The 13,625-nt window shown below is 37.8% G+C and overlaps 1 protein-coding gene across 2 annotated transcripts in view; it reads right to left on the bottom strand.

Moving 5' to 3' along the window:
* Positions 1-2,298: 2,298 nt before the first annotated feature.
* Fbxo8 (F-box protein 8) overlaps positions 2,299-13,625 on the bottom strand; it is a 42,509-nt gene continuing 31,182 nt past the window's right edge. Inside the window, exons 4-6 of one of the 2 annotated variants that reach the window (XM_021218983.1) lie at positions 6,557-6,675; positions 4,426-4,622; positions 2,299-3,221 (exon numbers count right to left, since the gene is read on the bottom strand). In XM_021218983.1, coding sequence (XP_021074642.1) covers positions 3,034-3,221; positions 4,426-4,622; positions 6,557-6,675 — 504 coding nt within the window. In that variant the 3' untranslated portion in view covers positions 2,299-3,033. The remainder of the gene's footprint in view (positions 3,222-4,425; positions 4,623-6,556; positions 6,676-13,625) is intronic. The other variant, XM_029531812.1, reaches the window with a different exon arrangement.

Below are 13,625 nucleotides of genomic sequence, written 5' to 3'. Positions count from 1 at the left end.
TATACCCCACCCCCGCCCCTGCTCCCCTACCCACCCACTCCCACTACTTGGCCCTGGCCTTCCCCTGTGCTGGGTCATATAAAGTTTGCAAGACAAGGGGCCTCTCTTCCCAATGATGGCCGATTAGGCCATCTTCTGCTACATGAGTCCCACAATACAAGCTAATACCCATGTATACATGCAGAAGACTGGGTGCAGCTCCATGATTGCCCATAGGAATCCTGCTTCGTTGATTCAGTGGACCATGTTCTCTTGGTGGTCCTCCATCCCCTCTGACTCCTATAAATCACGCCGTCCCTGCCTCTTCTGATAGGGGCTGGATGGAGAACTCCACGTTAGACTCTCTCTGTGCACAGCCTGGCTGTGGGGCTTAGCATGGCTTCCTTATGCTGCCAGAGGAAGGCCCTGATGACTGGGCAAGGAAGGCCCTGATCTGAGTATATCCAGAGTACCTTGACGAATCACCTCATTGATTTTGTTTTTCTTCCCCAAGTCATATTTGGTTCTCTCACATAGTACCTTGTCTTCTTATATCTTGTTTTGTCCTACTTGGCTGTGGACTCCTGGAGGCCTGATCTTTTCTGAAGAGGAAACAATGCTGGGAATGGCTCTGGGGGACAAGAAAGTGGGGGAGCTGGGAGTGAAGAAGGGGAAACTGTGGTTGGGATGCAGTGCATGAGAGACAAATCTACTTCAATAAAAATAAAACAACAAAAAATCAAATAAAACTATGATAGTTTCTAGCCGACTCCAACTTGAATAGATGTTTTCATTTTGAAAAGTAAATTATTGTAAAAAGGGCTTAAATCTTCACAAAATAAGAGTAAAATTATATTATTGTCAAACATGAAAGAATTTTTTTCCTAATTTAAAGATGCTTGTTAAAAAAGACTTTGGATTTTGTAACTTAACAACTCTAAAATTGTGAGTAGAGACTATGCCACATGAGATGGTGTAATATTAACTGTAGCTAAGAAACTTCATATAACTGACACATCAATTTAATTTGCATGGGATAGGCATTTGTAAAGATTCACATATTTTTACATTTTCTTAAATGTAAATTATACCTGGTAGTGAAACATGGTAAAAATATAGTCCTTTCAATTTAGAGCTAAGATGAAAGGATGGACTATCCAGAGACTACCCCACCGGGGATCCATCCCATCATCAGCCACCAAACCCAGATACTATTCCACATGTCAGCAAGATTCTGCTGAAGGGACCCTGATATTGCGGCCTCTTGTGAGGCTATGCCAGTGCCTGGTTAACACAGAAGTGTATGCTCACAGTCAGCTATTGGATGGAACACAGGGCCCCCAATGGAGGAGCTAGAGAAAGTACCCAAGGAGCTGAAGGGGGCTGCAACCCTCTAGGTGGAACAACAATATGAACTAACCAGTACCCCCTGAGCTTGTGTCTCTAGCTGCATTTGTAGCAGAAGATGGCCTAGTCGGCCATCACTGGGAAAAGAGGCCCCTTGTCTTGCAAACCCAGCACAGGGGAATGCCAGGGCCAAGAAGTGGGAGTGGGTGGGTAGGGGAGCAGGGGCAGGAGGAGGGTATAGGGAACTTTCGGGATAGCATTTGAAATGCAAATAAAGAAAATATCTAATAAAAAAATGAGAAAAAATATAATCCTTTCATCAATGATATATAAATGTATGTGCTTAGCAACAGAGAATATAGATTTTTGAAATTAATTTTGCTATGTTTAAAATCATCCAGATGAGTTGATGGGTAGAGGAATGGGTCCATATATGCTGAACAGAGTAGAACTCTGATTGTAGGATCTAGTTGGAGTGTTCAGGCTTTCTCTGTAAAATGCTTATATTTTCTGTCGGAATAATTCCATTAGAAAATTATATTGAAAAAAAAAAGGATGTAGAGTGTGGAAATTAAACTTTTTTTAAAAAAATGACAGTCAAATTGAGAAAAGAGAGGAGGTAGAGAAGGAGGGAGGTTTCAGGTGGGAACAGAGATAGCTCCAGAAAGGAGGCTGAGGATAGACAGAGGGAGAGATCAATGCGTCACACCCCAAAAAATGACAACAAGAGAAAAATTCAGCAGTGTTCCCCTTATTACACAAGTATGTGACATCTCTGAATGCAGAACTAATGTCCAGGTACCACTACTGCAATGTAGCATAGGATGCAGCACAGAGAAAGCCCTTGATAAATATGTGAAGAATGTGATTCACAGCATAATATCCTATTATTAGTTAACTAATCAAGAGAGATCAGGATTAGGAAAATAGTTAACCCTGAGTATTTCAGAAACAAGGGAGTAAATCCTTCCCTGAGTTCTAACCACAGTTTGTTCTGTTTACAAATGTGACTTCTAAATTCTGACACAGTTTTATATTCTCAATGTTTAAATGGTATACTGAAACTTTATTAACCCAGAAGTTTTAAAAATGAATCAAATGATATGTTATACAAATAAGGCCAGTTTTGCATAGTATATTAATGTAGTAACAAATCACTCTTTTCAAAGTTCAGAGAAATGGAAAGCTGGTATTGGTTTCTAGGGTCAGACCCAACTTTGACAAAGCCAACAATATTCTTAGATCAGAGTCAAATAAATTTCCAAACTCAGTTCAAGAGAAAAGGAAAACCTTTAGTTAAAATCTTTACAATAAAATAATTATGATTATAAATCTCTTTAGTTAAATATGCATACATTACATGGTATTTTTAAAAGGATAGAAATGGATAGTTTCCAGACAAATCTAATGCACAAACACTCCATTTATAGAGCATATGTCAGTTTAACATTCTCTAACAGTTGTGTTAGACAGTGGTTGTTTTGTGCAAACATGATGAACAAATTAAGAAAAGTTCTGCAAAATTAGTTAGTTCTGAGATTTCTAAACTAGAAAACAGTGAAACCAAAAAAGGGGGTGCAGTCAAGCTGGATTTTACACACAGGCTGGACTGGAGCGGCCAGTGCTGATGCAACCCCGCTGCCACTAAGTCTGTCCCTGGGTAGCCTTAGTCCGGAGTAGAAAGTTGAAGTGTGAACACTTGTGCTTTTATGCAGCCACATGGCCAATAAGGTAGATGTTGTCATAAAGGTGTCCTACAAAATCTTCACTAATGTTCTGAGCAGCACGGCGCGTATTTCGAATAAACTCTCTTTTTGACATTTTATTCTTCACATGAGGACTAGTGAGGTCAATGGAGAGTAGAATCAAAGAGTAGCACAGTACATAGACAGCATCTAGAAGGGAAAGGAGACACACCGTTAGCGAGCCCAAATGCCCACAGGGTTAGGGAGACAAAGTCAGAAGCTCAACAGCTCATGCAGGGTGGCCAATCCACCCTGGGGCCCAGGCTTAGCTTCCAGGTCACTCTTTCAGCTTCTGTCCCGGGACACTGTAAGATGGCACAACCTGAATCAACATCTTCCAGTCTGAACTCCAAGGTGATGGGCACACTCTCCAGTTCAGAGGACCTTCAGGAGGCTTTAGGAGTTTATAGTGAAAACACATTCCGAACTTGCTTTATTTTCATGGTCTCATGAGACACAACCAACTATGATTAAATAAGTTCCACCATGATCTTATGATCTTGCCCGATAAAAAAAAGGTCAAGATATTTATGTTAAAGAATGCTTTTTACAAAAACCCAATTTAATTTGAAAGCACATTTAACGATATGAAATGTATTACCATGGTACTAGAAATGTATTACCATGGTACTAGAAATCGAATGTTAAATTCCTATTCTCATTGGAGAGATATGCCTTTAAAGTGGGTGCAATTTGCACTTTAACTCTAAAAATTAATCTTTAGGGAAAACATTGCCCTGAATGAGCTAGTACATGTAACAAAGTAGTTTTCTTTTTTCACATAGTCACAGGGCAATACTTTATGCTTATATCACAGCAGTAGCAACTATCATGATCTTTGCTATGCTATTTACATTTTAGGATCCTACAGTCTTAAAGATAGCTAACTACTGTATCTTATGAACATGTTCAGCAAATATCACATAACAGGTAAATGTTTTATAATTTTTGATAAATGCACAATTCTTAATGCAAAGATACAAGTAAATGTGTAAAATGAACATACACTTATGAAAATTGAGAGATCACAGCACACATAAGTATATACATGGTATTTAAATCAATTTTAACTGTATTTAAATCAATTTTAGTGAAATATATTGTCATCTATATGTAGCTTATTAAAAGCTTCAACATAACCTTTACAGTCATTGGCAAAAATAACAAATAAGAATAACAAAAGAATTAATCAACTTTCTTCATAAAGCTATGCATTTCATGTGAAAAGGGTAAATACATGTCCTCTGAGTGTTCTATCCACACAGTGCAACAGTTAAACAAGTATTTAGCATTTGTAGATTTATGCACACACACATGCACAAGCATATGCACACGCACACTGAGCTATCCTTACCAGGACTAAGGCCAAGTTCTCGCATTAGGTCAGGATTGCAAGCACAGAACCTATGTGAGAACTTTGTTATAAGAGTTTCAAGGTACTCCCCACGTTCTTCAGGAGCATGAATATGACGAAAAAATTCTCTCAGTGCATTTGGCAAGAACTGATTCCTAAAATTATGCAAGGTTACAAGGTCATCCAAGACATCCCTCCTGAAGAAAGAGAAAAAAAAATCATAATACCATGTTGTATAAAAGTACTTGATTATTGATTACGATATCAGTATATTTTATCCTTAACCTTTAAAACAATTAAGTATGATTATTTATAAAGTTAAGCTATTTTGAACTTCTCGAATAGGCTAAAATAAAGCACGATAAAGTAAAATACAGAATTCTACGAAGAATGTAAGATTTTCAAGTATTGAAAGTATTGCTCAGCTGGTATGGTGACACTCATAAAACTGAGGCAGGAGGATCATAAGTTCAAAGCTAGTCTGAGCTACACATAGACAAACAACCTCCCTGCTGTTTCTTTCCAAGTTCCCTCTGATCTATGTCCAAAGAGCCCTAGAGTTGATGTCTTTTAAATAGTAATGAATCTCCCTCTATTGTACTAAAGCACACATTCAGAGCTAAGAGCTAGCCACGTATCTACATAGATTATACACTGTTTTACAGTCTGCTCTTCCTTCTTGATAGTTTATTGTAAACAGTTTGTGTTTAGAAATAGATTCACATCATTTTTTTAGTGGTTACTCACCATCCAAACATATGGGCATAGTAATTCTATGGATATATATGTAAGTGTTTATAATTGTATAAATATTGTATAATATATAAACATGTATGTTATATATTTTAACCTATTGCATGTAATATGCAGTGTGACTCTTTGTAACAACATTCTTCAACTGTTACTGAACACAAACTTGATTATATGATCAGTCTTCATTTTGATCAATTACTTATGGCAAGGCTAGGCAAATACAGCCAGTGGGCAAACTCTGACCTACTGCTTGTATTTGTAAATAGATTTAATGGAACAGACCATACTGCTTTGTTTATAGTTGGCCTGTGTCTGCTTACACAACACAAATGGCAGAGTTATAAGCAAAGGCAACAGAGATCACAAGGTCAGCAAAACTAAATATTTACAGAAAGATCTACAAAGAAGTACCAACCTCTAGGTCCTTAGCATTTAAAGACAAAGTGGTTAAGGACAACACCTTCCATAGGAGACTTCTTTCATGACCAGCATGCTGGTGTAGATGCTCCTCTGAGTATTCTTATGTGTGCATTTAAATAGAATGTAAGGGCACAGCTGAGTATCTCTCTGAGAAGATGTCATGTCATCCATCATCTCTACCTGCACAATTGCATATTAAATGTCACCTTTCTAGAGTTAAAAAAGGTGTAAGGGTGTTTTGTGTGCATGCCTGTCTGGGCACTGTGTGCATACAGTACCCACTGAGGACAGAGAGGATGAATGATCTGGCACTGGAGTTGTGAGCCACCATGTGGATGCTAGGAACTATGCCCAGATCCTCTGCAGAGTAACAAGTTGTCATAACTGCGAGCCATCTCTCCAGGTTCACTTTTTCAGAATTTTCATAATTACTCTCTGCAACATTATGCGACTATATGCATATCCTTATATTCCTTAGATTTTGAAGATTACAATTAGTCTTTACAATAGAACTTTTAAACGGGCAGTTTCGGGATTTAGAACCTCTGGTTACCTAAACACTTAGCTCATGACTCACTATTAAGAAAAAGTCAGGGCTGCAACTTCTACCAAGATGTCTGCTTTTAGTTTGCTATCCCAGGGATGTTGGTGCTCTCGTAGTGTGTGTGTCTCTCTCTCTCCAGTTCTGGCTGGCAACAGATTTGGAAACCTCTGCCTCAGCTTCTGAGTGCTGTCAGAACAGCTGTGTCAGGCCATACATGGCCATTTTTTACTTTTATAATGGCAACCTTTTAGCAACATGTTAACAAAAAAGTCAAACCAATTGTAAGATATAATTTTTTTTATATTTTTACTTAATTTTGCAACTAGATTATCCTATGTACTATAGCTTTTAAAATAAAGTTAACATATACATTACTTAACTCATTTCTGATAAAAATTTTAATTTTTGCTTTACCTTTCATCAAGATAGATTCTCAGTTTTTTCCAATTTAGTGTTCTGGTACAGAAGATAAATTTTGCTATTTCCTTTGGCGAATCATCTAGGATCCCCTTGGACATAAAGTAGCTCACTCCCTAAGACAGAAAGACAAGTCTACATAAGCACATTTAGCCATGATTTATAATTTTACTAATTAGGCAACTGCAGAACCACAGCTGTGGGTTCATTCCAGCATTACTGTAGTGTTTATAGCTTTAACATGCAAAATACAAGCTGAAGTCTGATCTAAAACTAGGATGTAGTTGGTAATTTACATGCAACGAAAAGGAGGAAATTCAAAGTCAAATTTCATGAAGGCATACTATTTTCAGGCTCATGATAGGATAAATTAAGTATACAGAAATATGGACTAATTTGGGAGGGGATGTGGTCAAGCCATGAGATAGACTATAAAAGTGAGCTTTGTAACAAATACTTCCTTTTCCTAAGAGAAAGCAATTTGAAAGTTCATATATGTACACTGTGGTATATATTTTAAGGAAATAGTTTTTTGAGAGAGAGAAAAAATTAGATTCTCCAAATGAAACACTTAGCAACTTTGTTCTGGAATCAAAGATAATTACGTTATTTCAGTTCCAGGACAGAAGGCAAACTCCAGGTTGGCTCAATAGTTTCCTGCATTGTCTTTAAACATCACAACATGTTTTAAGCATCTGGTTAAAATACCACTGAGACAAAGCATGTAAGCTGTATTTAGTTGGTTTTATCTTTGAATTTCCTTTTCTCTGCATGCAGAGTTGTCCGGAAAAGCATTACCCTTACATTTGTATCTACTTTGATTTAAGTCAACAACAACAAAACATCAACAGCAACAAAATAATCCAACTGCTGAAAGCAATGTTCTCTCACATTCAAATAAATGACAGGTGCATTTGAATGTGCAGTTATTGAAATAAAAGGCAGGTGTGCTTATTTCAACTTGTAGTTCCAGATACATGCATTCCCATGAATGCGTATGTCTGGATACTAACATAATGTGTACAGCTAACTGGCAGAGAATATAACATATGATGTACATGCAACATACTGGTTTCGCACATAAATTCCTTCAGCATTTCTTCACTTTACAAGCACGTTGTAGTCAGAAATATTGTACACATTAGAATCGTAAAAGTTAAGGATTCTTATGAAAGACTCTCAAAGATAAAAAAAACTTCCTCATTAAAATTTAGTATTAAAAAGTTTAAAAAGCAATTTGGTACTAAGAGGTAATGCTTTTGAAAGCTTATAATTATCTGCAAATTGCAATTTGAAGATAAGAATTTTTATATTAAGCTGATTTTATGAGCCATCAGAATGTTAACAGCAACATGCTCAACTTTCATATGAGATGCAATACTATAAAAGCAATGCTCGGGCATCAACTAGAAGAGCAGACTATGATAGCATGAAGCTTTCATGTCGGATCAAGCTGTATCCCACTGACTCCTTAGAAACAAAGGCTGCATGTTGTACTGTGATCAAGACAGAGCCTTTTGTGGAAGTGAGGCTCTCTCGGAAGGGAGTCGGGGGCAGGGACTACACAAACGTTAATATTTGTTCCATCCTTTCTACTGTCTGTCTGAATGACTGAGAGCTGACTGTATGCTTACTCACTCCTCTGCTTAGCAAAACTGAGTCATGTTTGCTTCCCAAATGGCTATATGGAACAATGGTAAAAAGCTTTAGAATTATTTTCAATGGTTAATTTTAACTGAAGTGATTCAAAGACAAGGGGATGTTTATTATGCATTATAATACTTTATTTATAATACTTTATTCATATACCAATTACCAGGTGAAAGATATAAAATTCTTCTAGTCTCCTTGTTAAAATTACACAAAAATAAATTTATAATTCTCTAGATACATGATGATGCCATTTCAACATCATTTGATGTTATTTACTTGCACAGCAACCTTAATATGTAGCTCATTAAGTATCATAAAATATATTTAATAAAATACACTGTTCGCCATTTCCTTTTTATGGAACATATGTTTGGAAAGCTTACATATCTAATCTAACTTAAGTTCTCTAAAATAATTGAATGTGAAGAAGTGAGCATACATACACTTCAGAAAACTGGGGAAATGACCTGAAATAAGCCAACTTTATTGATTTTTTTTCAAGGAAAAAAGGCTAATGCCAGTTTCAAGGCTAGGATTTCTCTGAGCAGGCAGGTTAGCCTTGTAAGCCTAGGAGGAGCAGCCAGCAAGCACAAGTATCAGTTCAAATTAGCATCACATAAGAAAGCACAGGCTTGCACCTAGAGCTCAGTTGCTCAGACTCTGTCATCTGCTTGATTCCTCTTTTTTTGCTTTTCCAAAATAAACTTGTTTAAAATTTACTATTTAATTTCATTGCTTATTTAAATTTAATTCCTAACTTGAATACTATTCTATTCAACTTTTAGAATTACTTACATTGTTATGATCAGGGTAATTGCTAGTCCTTACTTGTAGAGAATTCTAAAACATGTATGTTAGGTCATCAAAACAGGCCACAATGGTATTGGTCTTGAGAGATGGCTCCAAGCCATAAAGATAAGCTTAGCAGTTAAATGATTGGTCAAAGTAGGTGGTCCTTTGAAGTATTTCTAAAGGAAAGTTACTGTGAAGGTAAATATAATTGGTATAGAAAAACAGCATTATGCCCAATATTTACTCATAATGTTCATACTAATACTAATTTTTTTGTTTATTGTTTGTTTGATTTTTGTTTTTCAAGACAGGCTTTCTCTCCACGTGTAGCCCTGGCTGTCCTGGAACTCACTTTGTAGACCAGGCTGACCTTGAACCCAGAAATTTGCCTGCCTCTGCCTTCAAAGTGCTGAGATTAAAGGTATGTGTACCCCTACCCAGCATAAAAATCTATTGCTTGCTATTTGCTTCAAAGAAATATTCTTGCCAGAATTTACTCTTAAAGGAGGCCTGAAGGCTACTGATGGGCTCAGGCACCATGACTCACTGGAGTCATCTAATCAACCCCAAAGAATTAGAGGCCTTTAAGAAAATATCCATTTAAGCTTCATAGTTAGATATAATAATGGATACCCAGAGACTGCTTTATAAAACAGACACATGTGCATATTTACGTATCTCTCTATACATATGACCTTAAAGCTTTACACAGGTACAGTATTGAGTAATAGACACTGAGTAGTGTAAAACAAGTATTTTAGCCAAAGAAAATGTAAGGTTATTTGTGGTGATGAGACAGGTATATAAATAACTAGAATATATCCATAAGACAAATTAATGATACAAGATGGTTGAATAAAGCTTAAATGAACATGTAAAATAAGCATTTTTAACAGTTCAATGCCAGAAATAATGACTAAGAGCTAGGACACATGGATAAGATTTGAGGGAGTGAAAAGTCTCAATAGCTTTGATGAAGTACACACTGAAGAAAGCATTTTTACTTTTCTGTATCATGAGAGCAAAGGTAATGCGAGAAGCAAAGTTGGACTCTTTTCAGGAAGGTAAGTCTAGAATTGAATTTAGAGCAGTATTGAATTTTATGGCAAGAGCTATATGTTCTAGCCACATATAAGCAAAAACCTCCGAGGGCTACATAACAAAGTGAAACAATGCTCTACAGTGTGACTTTGACAATGTAACAATTCTCTTAGTGTGGATCTGCTTTCTGGCCTGTTTAGTTAACCGTGGTTCAGAAACACTTCCTAAAACTCCCCAAGTTTTAAGTTAATCACCATTTCGAATAGAGTAAGGTCACAAGTTTCTAAGCCCCTCCTCATCTGCTCTGTGTCCCTGTTGTATATGACACAAGTTCCATGATGGTTGCCCTGGTGTCACAGTACTTGTGATCAATGGACCTACATTTTAATTAAGAATGCCCTGAAACACATGAACAGTAATGCTAGCAAAGGGACCCCACAAAGTGACTCCTTTCAAAGAAAAGGTGAAAATGCCATAAATCATAGAGAGAACACATTCATATGCTTTTTCTTACTGTATAGTTATTACTGTATATTGTTGTACGCTTTCTATTAATATCCTTGTATTTTATTATTCTTCATGATGAGTTAAGTTTTATAGTTACATATGCATAGAAAAAACAAAAAATATATAGTTTCAGGACTATCTATACACAGGAAGCTTTGGGGAATCTTGGAATATGTAGCCTGTTGAGACCATGAAGAGAAATAATGGACTCTAAATTAAGTAATTGGCTATGGCAGATATCCAGGTTTGAGCATGTACAAAACAGCAGAGTAGAAAGTAATAGATTCTAAAACATAATTTAAAACTCTATATGCCACATGAATGAAGTTAAGAGGTGAATATACTTGATAAATGTTAAACATCAGTCTACAAGGCAATGAAAAGTGAAAGATAACCAATTTTCTGGCTTGATAAGGAGGAAAATGACTTCAAAATCAACATAACAAAACAAGAGATGGGCCATAGATGTGACTTAGTTGGTCTCAAAAGTGCTTGTCTAGCATACATGAGGTTTCATCCCCAGTACCAGATAAACAACCACTACCACCACCACCACCATCTAAGACTGGCAGTACACATTTGTAATCCTGGAATTCAGGAAGTGGAAACAGAATGAGTTCAAGGAGTTTGAGGTCAGCATGGGTTATGTGAGACCCTGCCTCAAGACAAACAAGCAGATGAGGGTGTGAAGGCCCTGGGGGAGCTCAGTGCTACAGCACTTGTTCACTGTGTGCAGGGCCCTGGGTTTCACTCCAAAATAAGAGAGGAAAAAAAGGAAGGGAATGGGCATAGGAGAAGTACACACACACACACACACACACACACACACACACACCCTATCTTTCTGCTCTTTCTAGTTAATCCATCATTACTTCAGTTAACACTGTGTGTGTGTGTGTGTGTGTGTGTGTGTGTGTGTAAAACAATAATGAAAAATACAGAGCCCGCAATATGAGAGGAAGTGGGGGACATGGGAGGAGTATGGAGGTAATGATGTACTGATGAAATTATATTTTAATTAAATAAAAATTCAAAATAAAAGTATAGGGCTGGAGAGATAGCTCAGCCTTTAGGAAGTTGCTCTTCCAGAGGGCCAGTGTCAGTTCCAGGATCACAGGACTGCTTATAACACACTCTAACTTCAGAAACAGGGGATGTGGCGCCCTCTTGTGGTCAGTCTGGGCTCCAGTCACATGTGTGTGTAAAGATAATAAACATAGGGGAGAGAGGAGGGAATACCAATACATATAAACAAACAAACAAAATAAATAAATACAAATAAAAAGAAGACACAGTTGGGAGGAGTAGAGGTGTATGTGGTGATGTTGGAGGTGGAATATAGGAGTGATAAAAACACGTAATATGCACATATAACACTCCAAGAATTACAAAAATATGGTTTTTTTTGTTTTGTTTTGTTTGCTTTTTAGTATGGAATAGAGTTTATTTGGGGCATGGGAAGGGGAGTTGAGGAGGGAGTAGAGACAGAAAAAAAGTTAGAGAGGGGTGGAGGGAGTAGAGGCCATGAACAGGTGGAAGGGGGAGGGGAGTGGGGAGAGAAGGAACTGAGAGGTTCGAGAGTAAGAGGTTAAGAGAAGAATCACAAAAATATTATTTTAAAACTTAAACCTATATGCAAGGTTGTCTCCAGTTGGAGTTAAAAGAAAATGAGTGGAAAAATATTAAAGACTTTGAACAAAAAATCTTACAGGTAAGGAAGATGACAGAAGAATGTCTTGGAATCTAAGAGACTGAGGTATAATAAGGATGTATACAGGTCCATGCTAGCCCAGTATACAAGTATATCCCATAACCCCATTACCAAGGAGGCTGAGACAGGAGGATTGAGGCTAGCATTGGATAAGCAGTGAGTTTTGGGCTAGCTTCCCAGTTTAAAGGAAAATTCACACCTCACACACAAACACCAAATGACCAAATGAAAGTAAATTGAAAACCAAACCTTGAATGAAAGAGAAGCAATTCCTCAGTGGAGTTATAAGAGTACAGTTTTCAGAAGGGTGTCATCACTAATTCAACAACAGGGGTCAGCTGCTTCTGTCCATTGGCTGGGTGCAAATATCTGCATCTGACTCTTTCAGCTGCTTGCTGGGTCTTCCGGAGGGCATTCATGATAGATCCCTTTTTGTGAGCACTCCATAGCCTCAGTGAGAAGGGTGATACTATAGGAGGACCAGCAGTCTCAATTAATCTGGACCCCCGAGAGCTTTCAAACACTGGACCACCAAACAGACAGCATACACCAGCTGATACGAGGACCCCAACACACATTCAGTAGAGGACTCCCAGGTCTGCGTTCATTCAGAGATGATGCAGCTAACCCTCAGGAGACTGGAGGCCTCAGGGAGTTTAGAGGTCAGGTGGGGTGGAGGGTGAGGGCATCCATGTGGAGATGGAGTGTGATGGGGAGGAGGTGTGGGATGTGGAGCAGTTGGGCGGTGGGAGGGCAGGGGTGGGGAATGGAATATGGAGTGTAAAAAATTAATTACAAATAAAATTAAAAAAAAAGAAGCAGAGCCAAATCACGCTCTATGCTGTGACCACAGTGCTGCCACCTAATGATGTGAAAAGAAGCAATTTACTTAAACTTTCTGAGCCCCTTTCCTAAATAGGAGAGCTTTTTATGGTAGCATTACAGTGACCAAGGAAAACACAGCAGGTCTCCTTTTAGATGGGTCCAGGATATTAATGGGAAAACAGGGCAGCAAATTGGGAAAAATGAAGTAGTGACTTTCTAGAAGTCTCTCCATGGACTTAGTCTTCAAATTGACTACATAAGGAGTGAGCTCAAGGTGGGGAAACTGAGGAAGACATACTCACCTGGAAATGTTAGTACGCGGTGGAGAGGATGGAAAAGTTATTAAGAGAAAGAAGAAAAATGTCTATCTTTAGAGATAATTTTGAACTATGTATGCCAAAATATAAAAGAAACTTGACAGAGAAAGGAAGCCTGGTGCAAAGCAGAGAATGAGAGCAGGGAAAGACCGAAGACCAGCCAGGGCACACAGTGCTGTGCAGTGTAGGACAGGGCACGGTATTACAGACCGAAGACCAG

Source organism: Mus pahari, chromosome 19, assembly GCF_900095145.1.
Source record: "Mus pahari chromosome 19, PAHARI_EIJ_v1.1, whole genome shotgun sequence".
NCBI lineage: Eukaryota > Metazoa > Chordata > Mammalia > Rodentia > Muridae > Mus > Mus pahari.
Note: the sequence above shows the minus strand (reverse complement) of the source record. Positions and strands in the feature narration are given on the sequence as shown.